This window comes from Trachemys scripta, chromosome 1 (assembly GCF_013100865.1).
Source record: "Trachemys scripta elegans isolate TJP31775 chromosome 1, CAS_Tse_1.0, whole genome shotgun sequence".
In the NCBI taxonomy this organism is placed as follows: Eukaryota; Metazoa; Chordata; order Testudines; family Emydidae; genus Trachemys; species Trachemys scripta.
Window position 1 is genome coordinate 25,714,556 of NC_048298.1, and position 20,819 is coordinate 25,735,374.

A 20,819-nucleotide genomic window follows, 5' to 3' on the forward strand; every position below is an offset into this window, starting at 1 on the left:
GCTTTTTTGTTTTCTTCTTAAACACCGGTGATGGGGAGTGGTGCTGGGTACAACCCAGTGCCAGTGGCACAGTGCATCTAGAGGCCAAGGTCTCGGTGCAACCTGGCAGGCCGGCTCAGAAGCCGGGCGAAGGGCATGCTCCATCAGGAGAGCTGTCATATGAATGTCACGCTCCCTCTGGGTTCTGGGACGAAAGTTCTTACAGATCCGGCACCAATCCATGACGTGCAATTCCCACAAGCACTTAAGGCAGCTGCTATGGTGGTCACTCACAGGAATAGACCTGTTGCAGTCCACACAGGGCTTAAACCCGGGAGACCGGGGCATGACCCGCCTGGGGTAAAGTCCCCACTAACTTCTAACTATCAACTATACTTAACAACTACATAACTAATTACTATAAACGAACTATTTACAAAGGCCCTAAGACTTGAAGTCAGTAAGACAAGAAAAACCACTAGCCCTTGATAAGCAAGGAAAGGTGCTCTGACTAACCACACCAGGTGGTAAGAAGGAACTGAGAGAGCATAGGGCTGGCAGTGCCTGATACACCGCCACATGAGTGCAGCACTCCAGAGGGCGCCACAGCTGACCCTACGGATACTGCTAAGGCAAAAATCTCCAACGACCGCGCACGTGGGTGCACATGCATCTAGCATGGAATGGACATGAGCAACACATCGCTCAGTGGTTTAAGCACTGGTCTGCTAAACCCAGGGTTATGAGTTCAATCCTTGAGGGGGCCATTTAGGAATCTGGGGCAAAAAAAATAGTTGGGGATTGGTCCTGCTTTGAGCAGGGGGTTGGACTAGATGACCTTCTGAGATCCCTTCCAACCCTGATATTCTATCTATACCAACAGTTACAAAAGGTAGGTAACCATTTTTTGGCTACTACTTATCACCCTATTATCCTCTAAGTGCTTTCAAATTGATTCTTTAACTGATAAAAATATAATGCAAGCCTTAGTCTTGTAAACACAACTTTTATGCTCAATGTTAAGCACATGAGTAGTCTGATTTCAATGGGACTACTCAGATGCTTAAAGTTAACATGTACATAAATATTTGCAAATCAGGCCCTAGATGATGAACCAAATAATCAATATTTTAATGATGCAATTTTTGTCAATAACCTTTAAAGTAACTATAATACCACCATTCCATTGGAAATGGTATGTTCTACCAGTAAAAGATTAACTAGTAGCTATATATTAAAAAAATAGTAGCTATATTTAAAAAAAGAAAATGAAAGAGATTCTTTTTTGTTTTCATTTTCACTGTAGAACAGTAAAAATAAAATTTCTAAAAGTATCCCTTATTTCTAGTGTATTTTAAATTATTTAGAATCATAGATTCATAGGGTTAGAAGGGACCACAAGGGTAATCTGTTCTAACCCCTGCCAAGATGCAGGATTTGTTGTGTCTAAACCATCCAAGACAGATGGCTATCTAGCCTCCTCTTGAAAACCTCCCTAGGCAATCTGCTCCAAGGTTCTATAGTTAGGAAGTTTTTCCTGAAATTTAATCTAAATCTGCTATGTTGTAGTTTGAACCCACTGCCTCTTGTCATGTCCTCCATGACAAGAGAACTTTTCTCGATCTTTTTTATGGCAGCCTGTCAAATATTTGAAGACCGCTATCATGTCCCCGCTTAATCTCCTCTTTTCCAAACTAAACACACTCAGTTCTTTCAGCCTTTGCTCATATCGCTTGCATCCCATCCCTTTGATCATCTTTGTCACTTGCCTCTGACTCCTCTCTAGTTTCTCTACATCCTTTCTATACATCGTTGACCAATGAAGCAACAGGAGAAACTCCATGTACTTACACCTCTCAGTAGGAGACACATACCACCTTCTTCAGGAGCCAACTCGGGATCTCCCCACTGGCCTCCATCAGACAGGAGGAACATAAACTCACTACCGCTCTGGGCTGGATTTCAACCAGTGATTTAGAGGTAAAAGGCTCCAGACCCTATTACCAATCCTCTAATCTATCCAGTCTTCCACATTTATTATTTCCTATCCTTACTATATTTTACTATATGGCTTTTCATCAGAATCATTACAGATTATAATTCTAGAAAGTATCATAAAGATTCAGTTACCAAGTGTTTTTTATTTGTCACTCAGAATCCCTCCTATAGACAGTTACAGGAATTAAAGAACACTCCAGACAATTACATAGCCATATTTTATATTAATAAACAATTTAAAGGATGGAAACAAAATAACTGATTAGTTGATGATTCTTCCTTATCTAAAACGAGTGATTACCCCTTCTTTTTTAAGTTTCTCTATATATATTACAACAGTAACACACATTGGAATCTAATAATGTTTCAACATAAATTGCTTGTTTGTTTTTAGAAAAAAATCTTTTTCTACCTACACTAATTGGATGTACTGCAGTATCTATAATAATAATAATGAAGCACAGTACACTAACTAATGCACAACATGTTTCTTAACTATGTTATTTGGAAAGGTTAGAAGAACCACAAACATTGTTCACTGTAAATAAAATTTCAACTTTTTAAAAATATTCCTGTCTTCTGATGGTCTAGTGGGCAAGCCTGTTCATCAAGGAACAAATTTAAAATGTTTATTTATCTTTTATTCTTCATTACATTTAAAACTATAAAGCTATAGGGAAACTAGGGAAAGTGAATTACACATTGTAATACAGTACATGACTAAATGTCACTGTGATGGTCTTAAATTTTACTTTAAAAAAAAATTAAAGAAAGCAGCTTATTTTGAAAAATGACTTCACTCTGCATACACTAAGACATGAATGTATAAAAATTAAATACTCATTTATCCCCTTCATTTTAATCTTAATTAGGAAGAATAGCCAAAAAAGGATACGTATTCCATTCATCCCTGAAATTTTGAAGTCATCAATTAACTGTACAACCATGTCTTTGTTTGGATCGTTAGGATCACTTTCACGAACCTAAGCAAAGAAAGAAGATACTGGAAACAATTCATCTTTTTAGAAGGGTAATACATTTTTTCTACTAATTTAAACAAGATTATAGAGCCTTACAAATAATGACAACGAAGTAATATCATATATTTAGAAAACAGATTTAGGGAAAATAATGATGTTCGAAAGCATTTACTTCCATTGTACCTATACATAATTTACCATTATTAGTACTGAGGACTCAATATAATACTCACACATCTGAGCAACTTAATTTCATCCAAGGCTGTCTCTGTATAATGCTGGGCACTTTTTACAACTTTCATTGCAACAAACCTCTTCCCCCTTGAAAATAATAAAAACTTATTCAACAAATGACCAGAACTGAAAGATGTTATGAAGCATACTTCAGAGGATTATATCTGGAAAATTTTGGTAATTTTACCTTAAAATTAAGGGGAAAACGCCTAAATTCTCAATAATATAGTAGTTAAAATATTTCACATAATTTAGTGCACTCTGACAGAGAATAACAATACCTTTAGAACTGTATTTTATGCATTGTTTCTACAATATTGAAATTACAGAATTATTAATATTTTAAATGGTAATGGCTTTAAAAGAGGAATTTCAATTCTATTTTACCATTTAATCAGTTTACTATTAAGGATACAGGAGGAATAAAAACATTAGCTTGCTCTCCAGTTCAAGAAAACGTGAATTCAATAAGCACTGAGAATTTGTTAAGCAAAATAAAACTTAGACTTCAACTTCTGACAAGTTTTATAAAATACATCCTTATCCAAAAGGAGAAAAACACTGTGGACAGCTCTATATACAGTTGTTTACCAAACAACAACAAAGACACAACAAAACATGTGGATAGCGTCAGCCTGTATCTAAAACAAAAGTTACTGCACCTATAACAAATCAGCATTTACTTGATTAGAAATGGAAAAAAGAAGTTTAAAGACAAATATATATATGTAGATCTCTTACTGCATATCCCAGCATAGCCAAACTGTAGAGAAGTGTCCCCATCCTAGCTTCCTAATTACATGATACCGGCCATTGAAAAGATCTCCAATTTTCACTGGATGATAGCCACCTTTCAAAAAAAAAAAAAAGAAGAAGTACATTCAGAAAAATAAGCAGATACTTCTACTTACCTGTTTATTCCTTTAATACCAAACACCTTTTAAAGATGTCCTAAACTATAAATCAGGAAATTGCAATAAGTTTTTTTCTACAATTACAATATTTTGCCTCAAAAATGTTCTACATCTACATTCTTTACACCCTCCCTTGTGGAAAATGTGGAGATTTCTGTATTTCTATGAAAATTATATGCCTCAGTTTACCAGCTTGATATTATTCTATATGACTGCCCAGAGTTAAATCAAAGGAAGCTGTTGGGGGAAAACAAGTAGGAGACAAAACCTCCCAAGAGATTACCAAGAGTACTCAACAGAACTATGGGGCCATTATTATTGGAAAATGCCCTCCTGCAAGACTTGCAATTTTATTTTTCCCAGCCCCATACCTAACACCAAAGGGAACTAAACTGTTAAAGATTCCAGCCTAGAAAGGAAGGAGGGTGAGCAGGCAGCACTGGCTGGAGGGGAGTATCTGACAGAGTGGCACTGAGGCTATGTCTATACTACAAGTGTTGCAGCTATGCCGTTATAGCACGGCAGTGCAGGTGCTTCCTACATCGACAGAAAGGGGTTTCCCATCAATTCAGGCAATCCACTTCCCTGAATGCTGGTAATTCTTCCATTGACTTAGTTGTGTCTACACCAGGGGTTAGGCTGGCTTAACTATGGCATTCAGAAAGATAGCTAGGTCAATCTAAATTGTAAGTGTAGACCAGGCCGGAGAGAATCCTGCAGTGGCTGGCTGTCCAAGGCCAGGAGTAGGGGTGTCTAGGCTGAGTGGAACTTACCCAAAACTTGTAAGGAAAGAATAAAGTTAAGGTAATACTCATGTGTGTAGGACTTATTCATTATTTTAATACAAGACTCTGACTAGTTCGTTCCTGTTGACTATTAAACAATACTTTGTTTTTAAAAGGCTGCAGTGTGTCACTGATATATTTTCTGGTCACAAAGCTCCCAAGATAGAAGACTCCTGCAGGGACCCAATTCAAATTGGATCTGCTAAAGTAGCCACAGTGAGAAAGAAGGGTTCTGAAGCCTAGTGGTTCAATCTAAGAATGGTAGAATCTTGGGACTCCCCCTAAAGTGAGGTAGAGGCCCAGGGCCTATCACTAGGAGGGATGCACTGAAGAGTGATACAAGGTAGAGCTCACCCTGTGGTCCATGACATCCCATAACTGGGAACACAATGTCTTGATTTTAAAAATGCACTGTGGTAACTAATAAAAGATGTGTCTCATTCCCAAACCTTAAGATTCTTAACTCTCAAGCAACAACAGATTTTTTTTTTACAGTAGCACTCCAAATCTGGATCAGAGCAGATTTCTTCAAGAGAAAACCTAGAGCATATTTACTCAAAGGAAATACTGAAACTTTGCTATCTACTTCATATTCAAAGGTAGCAGATATCTTAGACTTCTTAAGATGGGAAGCCCTGATCCTGCACATGTCCATGCACAGTCCAAAGGCTTTGTCTGTAGCAGTCACCTAATATTATTCATTTCATCATAAACATTTGGTCAACACACACACACAAATCCACTGCAAGACCAAACACCAATGGAGAAATCATCTTACAAACAAAACCAAAGAACTAGCTTGACCATTTAACTAACAGACCTAACTGTATAGCTGGAAGGCTAGAAACTGAAGATCTGAATAAATATTAACTTGCTTCCTAACAACTACAGAACTGGATTACAATCAAAGGATTCATACCAATTCTCCATAAATCTAGGTTTAAACTACTAGTTAGATGAAATAAAGAAAGACAGATCTCAAGAGACATATGCAGGATAGTGGAAAAGGGAGGAAAGAGCAATATCACTTCCTACTCCTAAAAGGGTTTGCATTTCTGAGAAGAATTAAATCTGTTGATCTGACAGCCAAGATTACGTACATCTCTAACACAACTTACTAAATAATTTCTTTTCTTATGCACACTTAATCTGTTGCATGCAAAATTTGAGAAGTATGAAATATTATTCCCTGCGCAATCATTCTCTTGGCAAAAGATACAATTTTCCTCACTGAAGTTTTAGAAGCTGAAAATATTTAAGACTCAGTTTTAGCACCTTTAAGTTACACAGCAAATCTTTGTAATTAAACAGGACAAAATGAAAAATGTCTGAAATATCTTACACCTTCCCTAATAGTCATCAAACATACCAAGGAACACAAATGGGTGCCCATTTTAACGTTTCTTTACACTACTAAAGTGGTATAAATGGGTCCTACTGTGATTATATGACTCAAAATCATTCTTCTCCCTAAATAAGGTATGTGGTACACAGTATTTTGGACCTTATGAGGCACCAATAGATGTGTCTCATGGACAGATAAACTGCCAGAGTCTCATTCAATTCAGGACTGTTCTTTTTTAGTAAAGGATCACATTATTAGAATACTGCCAGTTTCATATAAAAATTTATTTATTTTACCACATCACCCCCAAAACTACTGCTGTAATAGAATTCAAAATGCTCTGTTTCTCTGGGTGCATTTTTCACAGCACCTTTTTCTGTTGCCCTAGGCCCCAATCCTGCAGACTTGCACAGGGGTAACTTTACTCATGAGAGTAGTCAATGACACCACCCACATATGCAAAGTTATTCCTGTTCATGTTTGAAGCAGTGGGGTGCTAATTTGCAGTTCTGAAGCACCAGGTAACACCAGTACTAGGAAAAAGGCATTTTAAATATTGGTGTCTCCTTTGCTGTGATTAGTGGGATGTATTTCAATGCTTCATAGCACAAAAAAAGGTTATTTAGAAAGCAATAGGCAAGTGAGTTATAAACAAACATTCATACAGAATTAGGAGGTATGATTGGGGTGTTCACCCCACGCTCGCCCAGAAGGGGTTAATGGAGGCCAGATGGCCAAATAACCTATTAGGCTGAAGTCTGAGAGGAAAGCCCTAACTAGAGGAAGCTCCTCTGTGTGGGTACAGATGGGGCTTCCATAAAGCCAGGGAGCTGAGAGCAGGAAGGTAGTCTGCAGTCACTTCCTGGGAGAAGGGGGTGTGTTTGGGGGCTACAGAGACAAGTAGCCCACATTTGCTCCCTGGGAGGAGGCAGTAGAGAGGCTGACTTCCTGGAGGATAGGAAGCAGCCCAGGGTATAAGCAGCAAGGTTGGCAACTGAACAGACCTTGGCTGCATGTTGTAGGGTTCCTGGGCTGGAACCCTGGAGTAGAGAGTTGGCCCGGATTCCCCTTCCTGCCACTGGGAAAGTGGCACCAGCAGGACAGTGAACTGCCCGGGTCACTGCAGGAGTGACAGAGACTCTGAAAGCCTATACTCTGGAAGGGGGTAATGCTGAGTGACCTGGCCAGAGGGCCGAGTCACAAAAAGGATACTGCAGTTCCTGGAGTGAGAAAGGGGCTACAGACCAGAGGGAAAGACAGAGTGACAGCGTGTGACCCCGGGAAAGGGCGTCGATCTCGTGAGCTAATCCCAAGAGCGGCCAGAAGGAGGTACAAGCATAGCAGTGAATGGGGCACCCCATCACCGGGGGGGGGGGGGGGTTGTTAATGAAATTGTGTACTTTTGGGTGATACAAACACCAGGATTTGTAAATATTCAGTGTATAAGTAGTACTGCTCAGATCATAACAAAAGCTGTGTTGTGCTTTTCAGTTCTCCACAGAAAATAATGATGTTTCTGATGCAACTGCTGAACGCATGAGAGAGAGAGAGAAAATAAGAGAGATCATTATTCCTTAATGTATTCCTTAATGCTCTTGAATGTATTGGTAATCGTAGCTGATGAATTCCACTGCTGTGTAGGGAATTATCCCCTTTGTGAACCGAATGAATGGGAGACATCTCTGGAGAAGAAACTAGAAAATCAGAGAGGCAAAGTATTCCAACTGATGATGGTCTCTTGAGAGTAATCTCCAAATGTTTAAGGTTTTTCAGAAATAGGAGAATAATAGCATCATGGTTCATATATGCCTTCACAAATCAGGCAGTTGGAATTTTGAGATTTAATTACATTTCTAGACAAGTGGATATTTAAAACAGACCTGATCTAAAACCCACTGAAGTCAAGGAGAGTCTTTCCACTGATTTCACTGGGCTTTGAATCAAGTCTTCAGGGAACAGTGACTGATCTAATTAAATCAATTTCTTGCACACAAAAGAAGTTCCCCCCTTTAATGATATCACATCAACTAATGACCATGACCTCATAGAAAAATGTAAGAGGCCTAACTTAACTATACATATATATTAGGAACAAGTAGGCTAGTCATGGTATTCTATGAACTTTGTGCGCGCTATTAGATACTTTCATTTTTTTTTGTCTACTTCTTTAATTTCCATCAGTAGATACTTTTAGAAATGCTTTTCTGCCTCTTATGTTATTTAATCAGAGAAGATAATGAGCTCCAATTCTATACTGATGGCCTAGGAGTACAGTAAGGCTCGTCAGGTTGATAACTGCACTCTTACACTTTAGGTTGCTAGTTCAAATCAATCCTAGCCTAAAGACTGAAAAAATCATTACCACCTGAGAGATGTTTGCTGGCCAATGTGAAATGAGCTAGAGACCCAAGTGAAGTTCTTAGTAGAAGCATTAACAATAAAATCAGTTAGGTACTGACTACGCACATTTGTTGGCACAGTTAATAGAGGTTCAAGTGTTTAATGTGTATGGAAGTCGAATTACCTGCTCAGTCCTCAAAGCGGCCCCACCTTGGGATTTCAGATCAAGGTTGATTTACTGGCAAAGTATGGTAATGTTTCACTGAAAAATTAATGAGGAGTCTCAGATGGTTTTGAGGATGCAGTTAAGAGAAGAAGAGACACACTAATGGAACATGGTAAGTTCCAATTTTTATATTCCTCCCCCTTAATGTAAGGTACGGGAAGATTAACAGAAACAGAAAAGGTAGCAAAAGGTGAATATGTGATGCTTGCAGACCAGGTCATGTCAGAGACTATTCTCACTTGTGTATTAGTATAGATCAAAGCGATTAGTGTTTTGGGTGTTTAAACTTCATAAAACTAATGGGATGTTACAGGCATTGTTTTCACTTATCTGTTCCCGTTATAATGTAATAGCAAACATTTAGATTACGTATATCCCTGTAACTAAATAACTCATCAGACATCAAAGAAGCCTTGGGGAATGCTAATGAAGAACTATCAGAAAAGGTGCTAATTCCAAAGCAAATGGCCACTGTGGTGATGACTGAGGTCAGAGATTCAAAGTGCATTCCTCACCCATTGTCATCAAAGGAAAAGCCCATGCGGGTAGAGACACTGTCAGCTGGTCTTCTGACAGAAGAAGATATAAGAATGGATTCCAAGAAAGATCCTTCATCTCTGAACTGTTTGGACTTTTACAGGGAAGTGTGCCAGATGCAAACTGGAGATCCAAAAGACAATCTGGGTACCTTGAAAGACTTTTGGGGAACTGGCAGTTTATTACATCACTGCCACCATTTGGAGTTACAAACGGTGACTCACCTGTGCACATATTTTACCTGCTTTAATCTCTCAATAACTCTCATTCTTTTTTCTTAGCTAATAAACCCTTAGTTAGTTTATTATAGAATTGGCTGCCAGTATTGTCTTTGGTGTAAGATCCAGAGTACCAATTGATCTGGGGTAAGTGACTGGTCTCTTGGGATTGAGAGAAATCTGATGTGTGATTTTTGCTTTAAGTGACTATTATCGCAAAATAGGCTAGAGAGTCTAAGGGGACTGTCTGTGACTCCATGGTAAGACTGGTATAGTGATCCAGGAGTTCACATTGTTACTGGCGTGGTAAAATCTAATTATAAAATAAACCACTAGTTAGGGATGTCTGCCCTTGTTTTCTGACAGTCTGCCTTAAGGTAGGCACTCACAGTTGTGAGCCACTCCAGACGGCGTGACAGAATACATATTCTCAAACTAATAAAATTACTTACAAACAAGCTAGGAATCAATATAAGCAAAAGCAGACTTTGAGGTTCCTCAGCAAAATTACCTCCTCCAGGCTCAATTCCCTGTGCAGAGACATATTCTTCTCAATCTCCAAACACAGAGTGAGTGGAGAACAAAAGAGAAATGTATTTTTATAGGGCTCCATGTCACACCACACAGTCCATTCAGTCAGGTTCTTGTACATAAGATGTTATAAAGGTGTTGTTCCTTGCAATTCAGTCCCAACACACTAAAAGAAAAGTTACTTGTAACTAAAGCTACGATTTAATCACAGGTATTTTTAGTAAAAGGCATGGACAGGTCACAGGCAAGAAACAAAAAATCATGGCCCATGACCTGTCCATGACTTATACTATAAATACCCCTGATTGAAGCTTGGGGAGAGGGGGTGAGCCCGGGGGCCCATGGCATCAACTGCGAGGGGGGAGCCCCAGGGGCCCCCCGCCGCTCCAGCTGCCTTGGGACTGCTGCCGGGAGCCACCAAGCTGTGGCTGCTCCCGCTGCCCCCGACTGCTACTCAGGCGGCCAGCTGCACCAGCCACTGCTTGGGTGATCCTCAGGGCCAGCTGCTTTGGGCGGTTCTGGGGTCAGCCACTCCGGCCGCTGCAGAAATCAGGAAGGTTGCAGGAAGAAGTCACAGAATCCGTGACTTCCACAACCTCCCCATGACAAACACGGAGCCCTACTTATAACTAATACTTCAAAGATATTGGTGTGACTGAGCCACACTGTCAGGGTGCTGGCACTCAGTCAGCTGGTCCAAAACTTTTGGGAAATCTGGATCTATTGGAGCCAGGTAAGCACCATCATCACTGAACCAAACATTTGGGACCAAAGCCCTTGCCACCCTCAATGTCATTCCACAAAATCAGAGTTCCAAAACTAAGTAGACCATGGAAGCTGCCTTAAGGATGTGGAAAGAGCCTTTAATCTTTCAGGTTTCAGAGTAGCAGCCGTGTTAGTCTGTATCCGCAAAAAGAACAGGAGTACTTGTGGCACCTTAGAGACTAACAAATTTATTAGAGCATAAGCTTTCGTGGACTACAGCCCACTTCTTCGGATGCATATAGAGTGGAATAAATATTGAGGAGGTATATATACACACATACAGAGAGCATAAACAGGTGGGAGTTGTCTTACCAACTCTGAGAGGCCAATTAAGTAAGAGGGGAAAAGAAAAGAAAAAAAAAAAAACCTTTTGAAGTGATAATCAAGATAGCCCAGTAGAGACAGTTTGGTAAGAAGTGTGAGAATACTTACAAGGGGAGATAGATTCAATGTTTGTAATGGTTCAGCCATTCCCAGTCCTTATTCAATCCTGAATTACAAACATTGAATCTATCTCCCCTTGTAAGTATTCTCACACTTCTTATCAAACTGTCTGTACTGGGCTATCTTGATTATCACTTCAAAAGTTTTTTTTCTCTTACTTAATTGGCCTCTCAGAGTTGGTAAGACAACTCCCACCTGTTTATGCTCTCTGTATGTGTGTATATATATCTCCTCAATATTTATTCCACTCTATATGCATCCGAAGAAGTGGGCTGTAGTCCACGAAAGCTTATGCTCTAATAAATTTGTTAGTCTCTAAGGTGCCAAAAGTACTCCTGTTCTTTTAATCTTTCAGGAACACCTGTAAGAAGTTTTAATACAATGTCTAATCCATTTTAAATGTCTGGCTGAGACAAACAACCCTATTGATTTATTACCATAGGTCACAAAATATCAACTGATAGCTGACTTCTGGAAGACTTTTGACTTAACTAGATATTTAGGAACTTATGTGATCTAGTGTCCCCACATAGATTATGACATTTTGGAAAGAAAACTGGAAACAGAGACTAATACAATGTTTCCGATTAAACAGAGTTACTATGTCAGGAAGGAATTTTGGGCCAGGACACAAGATCACTTTGTTTCTATGAAATACTGTTAAAAAAATTAAAACTACAAAACCTGGAACTCATTCACTTATGTCTGGTATTATGGAAAAAGTCATCTCCGGGGACAGATATGATAATTTTGCAAGATATGTAATTTTCAATAACAAACAGTGTTTTGATTATTCAATTTTCTTTTCCCTGCACTTCAGATATGACCTGATTTTAATGGTTGATTCCACAGTATCTGAACTAGGCTCAAGATTTTAAGCCATCTGAAGGTTTAGAATCCCATAGATTAGTATAATTTTTGATACCTATAAATACTAGTTTGTATAATAGCTAAGAAATCAAACTTTTTCCATGCTAGGAAATAGGAACTTTAAAATTATAGTCCACCAAGGTACATGCTTGCATGAAAAATTATGAACCACAATGACATATTAGCCTAGATCTACGACTCTTGGATATGGAATGACAGGTTTAGTCAAGTTTTATAATGCTTTTTTGTTGTGGCATCTGATGACTGTTAGCCATTTCTCCAAAAATACAGTGTAATTTTTGTATTTCTATTTGTTCTCAAAGGTCAAGTTCCTTTACTACTTTTGAGCAGTCTGAACTCTCTTACTGGATAAATTTAAAGTCTAAGTGAATATTCAGAAATGGAGATATCAAATCTCTTACACATTTAAGTTATGGGACTTTTTTGAAAAACAGGATGCTGAGGCAGTTAACTGAACAACTGAGTTAAATACACTCATCTTCTAGGAATAAGATAGTTCACTTATGCTATCTAGAAAGAAATCTGGTATTCTTTTTCCTTCCTGTCTATTTGTGAAAATCTATGTACCCAAAATGTGATCCCAAAAGAAGCCAAATGCAGCTCAACAGAGGTAAAATTAGCATTCTCCAGGACTAACATTTATATCAAATCATTCAACCAAAGGAAACTTTCTTTGTAAGTACAGTTATTCTGATAAGAAAACATTTATTTTTCCAGCAGATATAGATAAAACTAAACTCCCAACAAGAAAATGGAAAGGATCCCAATTACTTCAGTAGGAATAGGATCAAGCCCTAAAGATATTAGATATGTTTTGGAACCACTCTATTTGATACACAGATGAATATTTAGAATGAGCTTTTACTTTTTATATAATTTATTTATGGCCAAACTGGTTTAATTACATTCTCTTTACCATTTAACTCTCCCTCTCCCTTTTTTGGAATTAATGAAGAACTTATTTCCATCACGGTGAATTCAGAATAACACCAATATTAGATATTTAGATTATTTCCCACATCTTGCAATACTGCTTTAACTTAGTCAGAGTAGGTTCTTAACGGTTATGAACTGTATTAGCACAGGATCAAATGTTGTATGATGTATACGTATTGACATGGCTGCATTGTCATGATATGCTGTTAAAACATACTTTTTTATTATAAAACAAAAATCAATAAAATGCTAGCTAAAATATAAGGTTACCTGAAAAAGAAAGCTAATAACATGGAAGGGAGACATTAAAAATGAGAACTCAATCTAAGGCAGCATGTGAAAAGATGCATTTTTTTTTAGCCAAAAGTTAAAATAGCAAGCAAAGATTTGCACATTCATATGCCATTGTGAATAGATAACGGGACAAATAAGTGGGTCATCGATAGGTTTACAGTTATCAGGCTATACCATTACAAAGTAAGCAAACATTGTGGGAGTTAAATATCCTTAAAAAGCATTTTAAGTACAGCACATTTAAGCTAGGTACATTTAAATTATATTAAGTGCTTGAATACAAATGATAGAAGTCTAAATACTAAGATGGGTGAACGGGGAGTGCCTAGTATTCAATGAAGATATTGAATATAATAGTGATCACAGAAACTCAGTGGAACAATGATAATCAATGGGGCACGGTAATACCAAGGTACAAACTACATAGGAATGATCGAATAGGTCATGCTGGTGAGAGAGTGGCAGAGCATGTGAAAGAAAGCATAACGTCAAATATAGTACAAATCTTAAATTAATCAAACTGTACCACAAAATCTCTATGGATAGAAAGTCCATGCTTGAATAATGAGGATAGCAGTAGGAATATGCTACTGACCACTTGACCAGGATGGTGATGGTGATTATGAAATGTTCAGGGAGATTAGAGAGGCTACAAAAACAGAAAACCTAATAATAATGGGGGATTTCAACTATCCCCATATTGACTGGGTACATATCACCTCAAGATTGGATGCAGATATAAAATGTATAGATACCATTAATGACTGCTTCATGGAGCAGCTAGTCCTGGAACCCACAAAGAGCAAGTTTTGATAAAGTCCTAAGTGGTGCACAAGATCTGATCCAAGAGGTGAATATATCTGAACTGCCCAGTAATAGCAACCATAATGTAATTAAATTTAACATCGGGGGGGGGGGGTAAAAATACCACAGAAACCCAACAAAGTAGCATTTAACTTCAAAAAGGGGAACTATACAAAAATGAGGAAGCTAGTTAAACAGGAATTAAGACGAACAGCCACAAGAGTGAAATGCCTGCAAAATGCATGGAAAATTAACCATAATAGAAGTTCAAACTAAATTATAACCCAAGAAAGAAAAAACAGCAAGAGGTCCAGAAAACTGCCACCATTGCTAAACAACAATGTAAAAGAGGTGGTTAGAGACAAAAAGACATCCTTTAAAAACTGGAAGTTGAATCCTTCTGAGGAAAGTAGAAGGGAGCATAAACTCTGGCAAGACAAGTGTAAAAATAAAATCAGGCAAGCCAAAAAAGAATGTGAAGAGCAACTAGTAAAAGACACAAAAACTAAACAGCAAAAAAATTTTTTTTAAGTACATAAGAAGTAGGAAGCCTGCCAAACCATCAGAGGGGCCACTGGATGATCTAGATGCTAAAAGGGCACTCAAGGAAGACAAGGCCGTTGTGGAGAAGCTAAATTAAGTCTTTGCATTGGTCTTCACTGCAGAGGATGTGACGGAGATTCCCAAACCTCAGCCATTTTTTTTAGGTGACAAATCTGAGGAAGTTTCCCTGGCTGATTTGGAGATAGTAGTGACAGTTTCAGAGGGAATAGCATCTAGTTCTTCTAAAAAGGAATGGTGGTCATCAAGATATAGAGCATTAAGGTTTGAAGTGAAATAAAGTTGGTTAAAAAAAATGGGAGGGTCCTGTGGCACCTTTAAGACTAACAGAAGTATTGGAGCATAAGCTTTCGTGGGTGAATGCCCACTTCATCAGACACAAGTAATGGAAATTTCCAGAGGCAGGTATAAATCAGTATGGAGATAACGAGGTTAGTTCAATCAGGGAGGGTGAGGTGCTCTGCTAGCACTTGAGGTGTGAACACCACGGGAGGAGAAACTGCTTCTGTAGTTGGATAGCCATTCACAGTCTTTGTTTAATCCTGATCTGATGGTGTCAAATTTGCAAATGAACTGGAGTTCAGCAGTTTCTCTTTTGAGTCTGGTCCTGAAGGTTTTTTTTGCTGTAAGATGGCTACCTTAACATCTGCTATTGTGTGGCCAGGGAGGTTGAAGTGTTCTCCTACAGGTTTTTGTATATTGCCATTCCTGATATCTGACTTGTGTCCATTTATCCTCTTGCGTAGTGACTGTCCAGTTTGGCCAATGTACATAGCAGAGGGGCATTGCTGGCACATGATGGCATATATAACATTGGTGGACGTGCAGGTGAATGAGTCGGTGATGTTGTAGCTGATCTGGTTAGGTCCTGTGATGGTGTTGCTGGTGTAGATATGTGGGCAGAGTTGGCATCGAGGTTTGTTGCATGGGTTGGTTCCTGAGTTAGAGTTGTTATGGTGCGGTGCGTGGTTGCTGGTGAGAATATGCTTAAGGTTGGCGAGTTGTCTGTGGGCGAGGACTGGCCAGCCTCCCAAGGTCTGTGAAAGTGAGGGATCATTGTCCAGGATGGGTTGTAGATCACTGATGATGCGTTGGAGAGGTTTAAGCTGAGGACTGTAGGTGATGGCCAGTGGAGTAGCAGGAGGCTTCTGGGTACACGTCTGGCTCTGCTGATTTGTTTCTTTATTTCCTTGTGTGGGTATCGTAGTTTTGAGAACGCTTGGTGAAGATCTTGTAGGTGTTGATCTCTGTCTGAGGGGTTGGAGCAGATGCGGTTGTACCTCAGCGCTTGGCTGTAGACGATGGATCGTGTGGTGTGTCCGGGGTGGAAGCTGGAGGCATGAAGGTAGGCATAGCGGTCGGCGGGTTTTCGGTATAGGGTGGTGTTAACGTGGCCATCGCTTATTTGTACTGTGGTGTCTAGGAAGTGGACCTCCCGTGTAGATTGGTCCAGGCTGAGGTTGATGGTGGGGTGGAAGCTGTTGAAATCATGGTGGAATTCTTCCAGGGTCTCCTCCCCCTGGGTCCAGATGATGAAGATGTAATCAATGTACGTAGGTAGAGAAGGGGCGTGAGTGGATGAGAGCTGAGGAAGCGTTGTTCCAGGTCAGCTATAAAAATGTTGGCATATTGTGGGGCCATGCGGGTGCCCATGGCGGTGCCACTGGTCTGGAGGTATATATTGTCACCAAATTCGAAATAATTGTGCATGAGGATAAAGTCACAGAGCTCAGCAACAAGTTGTGCTGTGTCATCATCAGGGATACTGTTCCTGACAGCTTGTATTCCATCTGTGTGTGGGATGTTTGTGTAGAGAGCCTCTACAACCATGGTGGCTAGGATGGTGTTTTCTGGGAGGTCACCAATGCATTGTAGTTTTCTCAGGAAATCAGTGGTGTCACGGAGATAGCTGGGAGTGCTGGTGGCGTAGGGTCTGAGTAGGGAGTCCACATATCCAGACAGTCCTTCAGTGAGAGTGCCAATGCCCGAGATGATGGGGCGTCCAGGATTTCCAGGTTTGTGGATCTTGGGTAGTAGATCGAATAACCCCGGTCGGGGCTCTAAGGGTATGTTGATTTGTTCCTGTGTTAGTGTAGGGAGTGTCCTGAGTAGATGGTGCAGTTTCTTAGTGTATTCCTCAGTGGGATCTGAGGAAAGTGGCCTGTAGAATTTGGTATTGGAGAGTTGTCTGGCAGCCTCCTTCTGGTAGTCAGACCTGTTCATGATGACAACACCACCTCCTTTATCAGCCTCTTTGATGATAATGTCAGGGTGGTTTCTGAGGCTGTGGATGGCATTGCGTTCTGCACGACTTAGGTTATGAGACAAGCGATGTTGTTTTTCCACAATTTCTGCCTGTGCATGTCGGCGGAAGCATTCTATGTATAGGTCCAGACTGTCATTTCGAACCTCAGGAGGAGTCCATGTGGAGTTCTTCTTCCTGTGTTGTTGGTGGGAGGGTATCTGTGTATCAGTGCGCTGTTCAGTGTTATCTTGGAAGTATTCTTTGAGTCGGAGGCGGCGAAAGTAGACTTCCAGATCACCACAGAACTGTATCATGTTTGTGGGGATGCTGGGGCAAAAAGAGATCCCCGAGATAGGACAGACTCTTCTGCTGGGTTGAGTGTGTAGCTGGATAAATTGACGATATTGCTGGGTGAGTTAGGGGTACCCCTGTTGTGGCCCCATGTGGCAGGCAGGATTTTAGACAGCTTACAGCCCTTTTTCCTCTGTAGAGAGGTGAAGTGTGTAATGTAGATCTCCTGTCTTATTTTATAGGAGTACTTGTGGCACCTTAGAGACTAACAAATTTATTAGAGCATAAGCTTTCGTGGACTACAGCCCACTTCTTCGGATGCATATAGAATGGAACATATATTGAGGAGATATATATACACACATACAGAGAGTATAAACAGGTGGGAGTTGTCTTACCAACTCTGAGAGGCCAATTAATTAAGAGAAAAAAAATTTTTTTTTGAAGTGATAATCAAGCTAGCCCAGTACAGACAGTTTGATAAGAAGTGTGAGAATACTTACAAGGGGAGATAGATTCAATGTTTGTAATGGCTCAGCCATTCCCAGTCCTTATTCAAACCGGAGTTGATTGTGTCTAGTTTGCATATCAATTCTAGCTCAGCAGTCTCTCGTTGGAGTCTGTTTTTGAAGTTTTTCTGTTGTAATATAACCACCCGCAGGTCTGTCACTGAATGACCAGACAGGTTAAAGTGTTCTCCCACTGGTTTTTGAGTATTTTGATTCCTGATGTCAGATTTGTGTCCATTAATTCTTTTGCGTAGAGACTGTCCGGTTTGGCCAATGTACATGGCAGAGGGGCATTGCTGGCACATGATGGCATATATCACATTGGTAGATGTGCAGGTGAACGAGCCCCTGATGGTATGGCTGATGTGATTAGGTCCTATGATGATGTCACTTGAATAGATATGTGGACAGAGTTGGCATCGGGCTTTGTTACAAGGATAGGTTCCTGGGTTAGTGGAGCAAATTCGGTTGTATCTTAGAGCTTGGCTGTAGACAATGGATCGTATGGTGTGTCTTGGATGGAAGCTGGAGGCATGTAGGTACGTATAGCGGTCAGTAGGTTTCCGGTATAGGGTGGTGTTTATGTGACCATCACTTATTTGTACTGTAGTGTCCAGGAAGTGGATCTCTTGTGTGGACTGGTCCAGGCTGAGGTTGATGGTGGGGTGGAAATTGTTGAAGTCCAGGTGGAATTCTTCAAGGGCCTCCTTTCCGTGGGTCCATATGATGAAGATGTCATCAATGTAGCGCAAGTAGAGGAGGGGCACTAGGGGACGAGAGCTGAGGAAGCGTTGTTCTAAGTCAGCCATAAAAATGTTGGCATACTGTGGGGCCATGCGGGTACCCATAGCAGTGCCACTGACTTGAAGGTATAAGTTGTCCCCAAATCTGAAGTGGTTGTGGGTGAGGACAAAGTCACAAAGCTCAGCCACCAGGCTTGCTGTGGCCTCATCAGGGATACTGTTCCTGACAGCTTGTAGTCCATCCTCATGTGGAATATTGGTATAAAGTATCACAGATTTAAAAGTCGCTGTCATTGAACAAAAAAACTTCAGAAACAGACTTCAAAGAGAAACAGCAGAACTAAAATTCATTTGCAAATTCAACACCATTAATCTGGGCTTGAATAGGGATTGGGAGTGGCTGGCTCACTACAGAAGCAGCTTTTCCTCTCCTGGAATTGACACCTCCTCATCTATTATTGGGAGTGGACTACATCCACCCTGATTGAATTGGCCTTATCAACACTGGTTCTCCACTTGTGAAGTAACTCCCTGCTCTCCATGTGTCAGTATATAATGCCTACATCTGTAGCTTTCACTCTATGCATCCGAAGAAGTGAGGTTTTTACTCACGAAAGCTTATGCCCAAATAAATCTGTTAGTCTTTAAGGTGCCACCAGACTCTTTGTTGTTTTTGTAGATACAGACTAACACGGCTACCCCCTGATACTATGCTCTAATACATTTGTTAGTCTCTAAGGTGCCACAAGTACTCCTGTTCTTCTTTTTGCGGATACAGACTAACACGGCTGCTACTCTGAAACCTGTCTTATTTTATGTTATATATGCCATCATGTGCCAGCATTGCCCCTCTGTTACGTACATTGGCCAAACTGGACAGTCACTACGCAAGAGGATAAATGGACACAAGTCAGATATCAGGAATGGCAATATACAAAAACCTGTAGAAGAACACTTCAACCTCCCTGGCCACACAATAGCAGATGTAAAGGTAGCCATCTTAAAGCAAAAAAACTTCAGGACCAGACTCAAAAGAGAAACTGCTGAACTCCAGTTCATTTGCAAATTTGACACCGTCAGATCAGGATTAAACAAAGACTGTGAATGGCTATCCAACTACAGAAGCAGTTTCTCCTCCCGTGGTGTTCACACCTCAAGTGCTAGCAGAGCACCTCACCCTCCCTGATTGAACTAACCTCGTTATCTCCATACTGATTTATACCTGCCTCTGGAAATTTCCATTACTTGCGTCTGATGAAGTGGGCATTCACCCACGAAAGCTTATGCTCCAATACTTCCTTTAGTCTTAAAGGTGCCACAGGACCCTCTGTTGCTTTTTACAGATTCAGACTAACACAGCTACCCCTCTGATACTTAAAAAAAATGGTATCTTTGGAGCTTAAAGAACCCCTCCATCCCATGAAAAGCCTGGTATTTGGAATATTTTTGTAAGAGTAATTAGTGTGGCATTTACTAAACTACACAAAAACTGGATTGGGTTTTTAAATAAAACTGCATAATTTTACTGTACAACTGGTAGAATTAGAGCAAGATTGACAGCAACCAAAACACACCTTCAACAATTACAAGACTTTACTCTGGCCTTATCCAAATTTAAAGAATATTTTTTAGAAATTCTTTAGTGTATGGAATGCTTTGACAAAATTATGCGCCTATGTGATGTAACATGCATAACACTAAGAACAGGCGTTCTCATGGGGCAACAGATCTGCACTTTTTTGATTGCTCCTGGTTCACATTAACGTTTTTTGCTCAACATTTACTTGTCTTTCACTTGTCTTGAGTTTATCTGCATTCTCCACTAAAATAATGTTTCGTACTTTACCAGATTCCCAGTGATGCCCCAAGATATGGTTCCAAGACTCCCTGCAGAAGTTGGGGCAATTGGACTAGCTGATGATCTAATTAGCCCATGCACATCGTAAATCAGGCAGAATAGCAGAATAAGAAAGGTATGAATAAAGTTTCCATATAGTGTACAAGGACAGGATCAGAAGATTTCCAGTGAGTGAATGTGAATCTCAATGGTGCAGAGAAGTTAGAGGGAAGAATCAGAGAAATACATTCTATTCTAAGTATAGGTTATTATATCATTATATCATCCCAGTTACCAAACTATTTAAAAGCCTTGCAGAGTTAAAAAATAATGTGTCTAATGTTGGTCCAAAAATGTTCTCTCCATTCCTTTGCCTAGGGGAAAGTAAAATAAATAAAAGTGATAAGCATTG

The 20,819-nt window shown here is 40.0% G+C and overlaps 1 protein-coding gene across 10 annotated transcripts in view; it reads right to left on the minus strand.

Moving 5' to 3' along the window:
- SRPK2 (SRSF protein kinase 2) overlaps nucleotides 1-20,819 on the minus strand; it is a 280,377-nt gene that overhangs the window by 89,489 nt on the left and 170,069 nt on the right. For all 10 annotated transcript variants that reach the window (XM_034766274.1, XM_034766305.1, XM_034766342.1 and 7 more), the window contains 3 exons: nucleotides 3,933-4,041; nucleotides 3,191-3,278; nucleotides 2,873-2,960 (listed from right to left, as the gene is read on the minus strand). In XM_034766274.1, coding sequence (XP_034622165.1) covers nucleotides 2,873-2,960; nucleotides 3,191-3,278; nucleotides 3,933-4,041 — 285 coding nt within the window. The remainder of the gene's footprint in view (nucleotides 1-2,872; nucleotides 2,961-3,190; nucleotides 3,279-3,932; nucleotides 4,042-20,819) is intronic.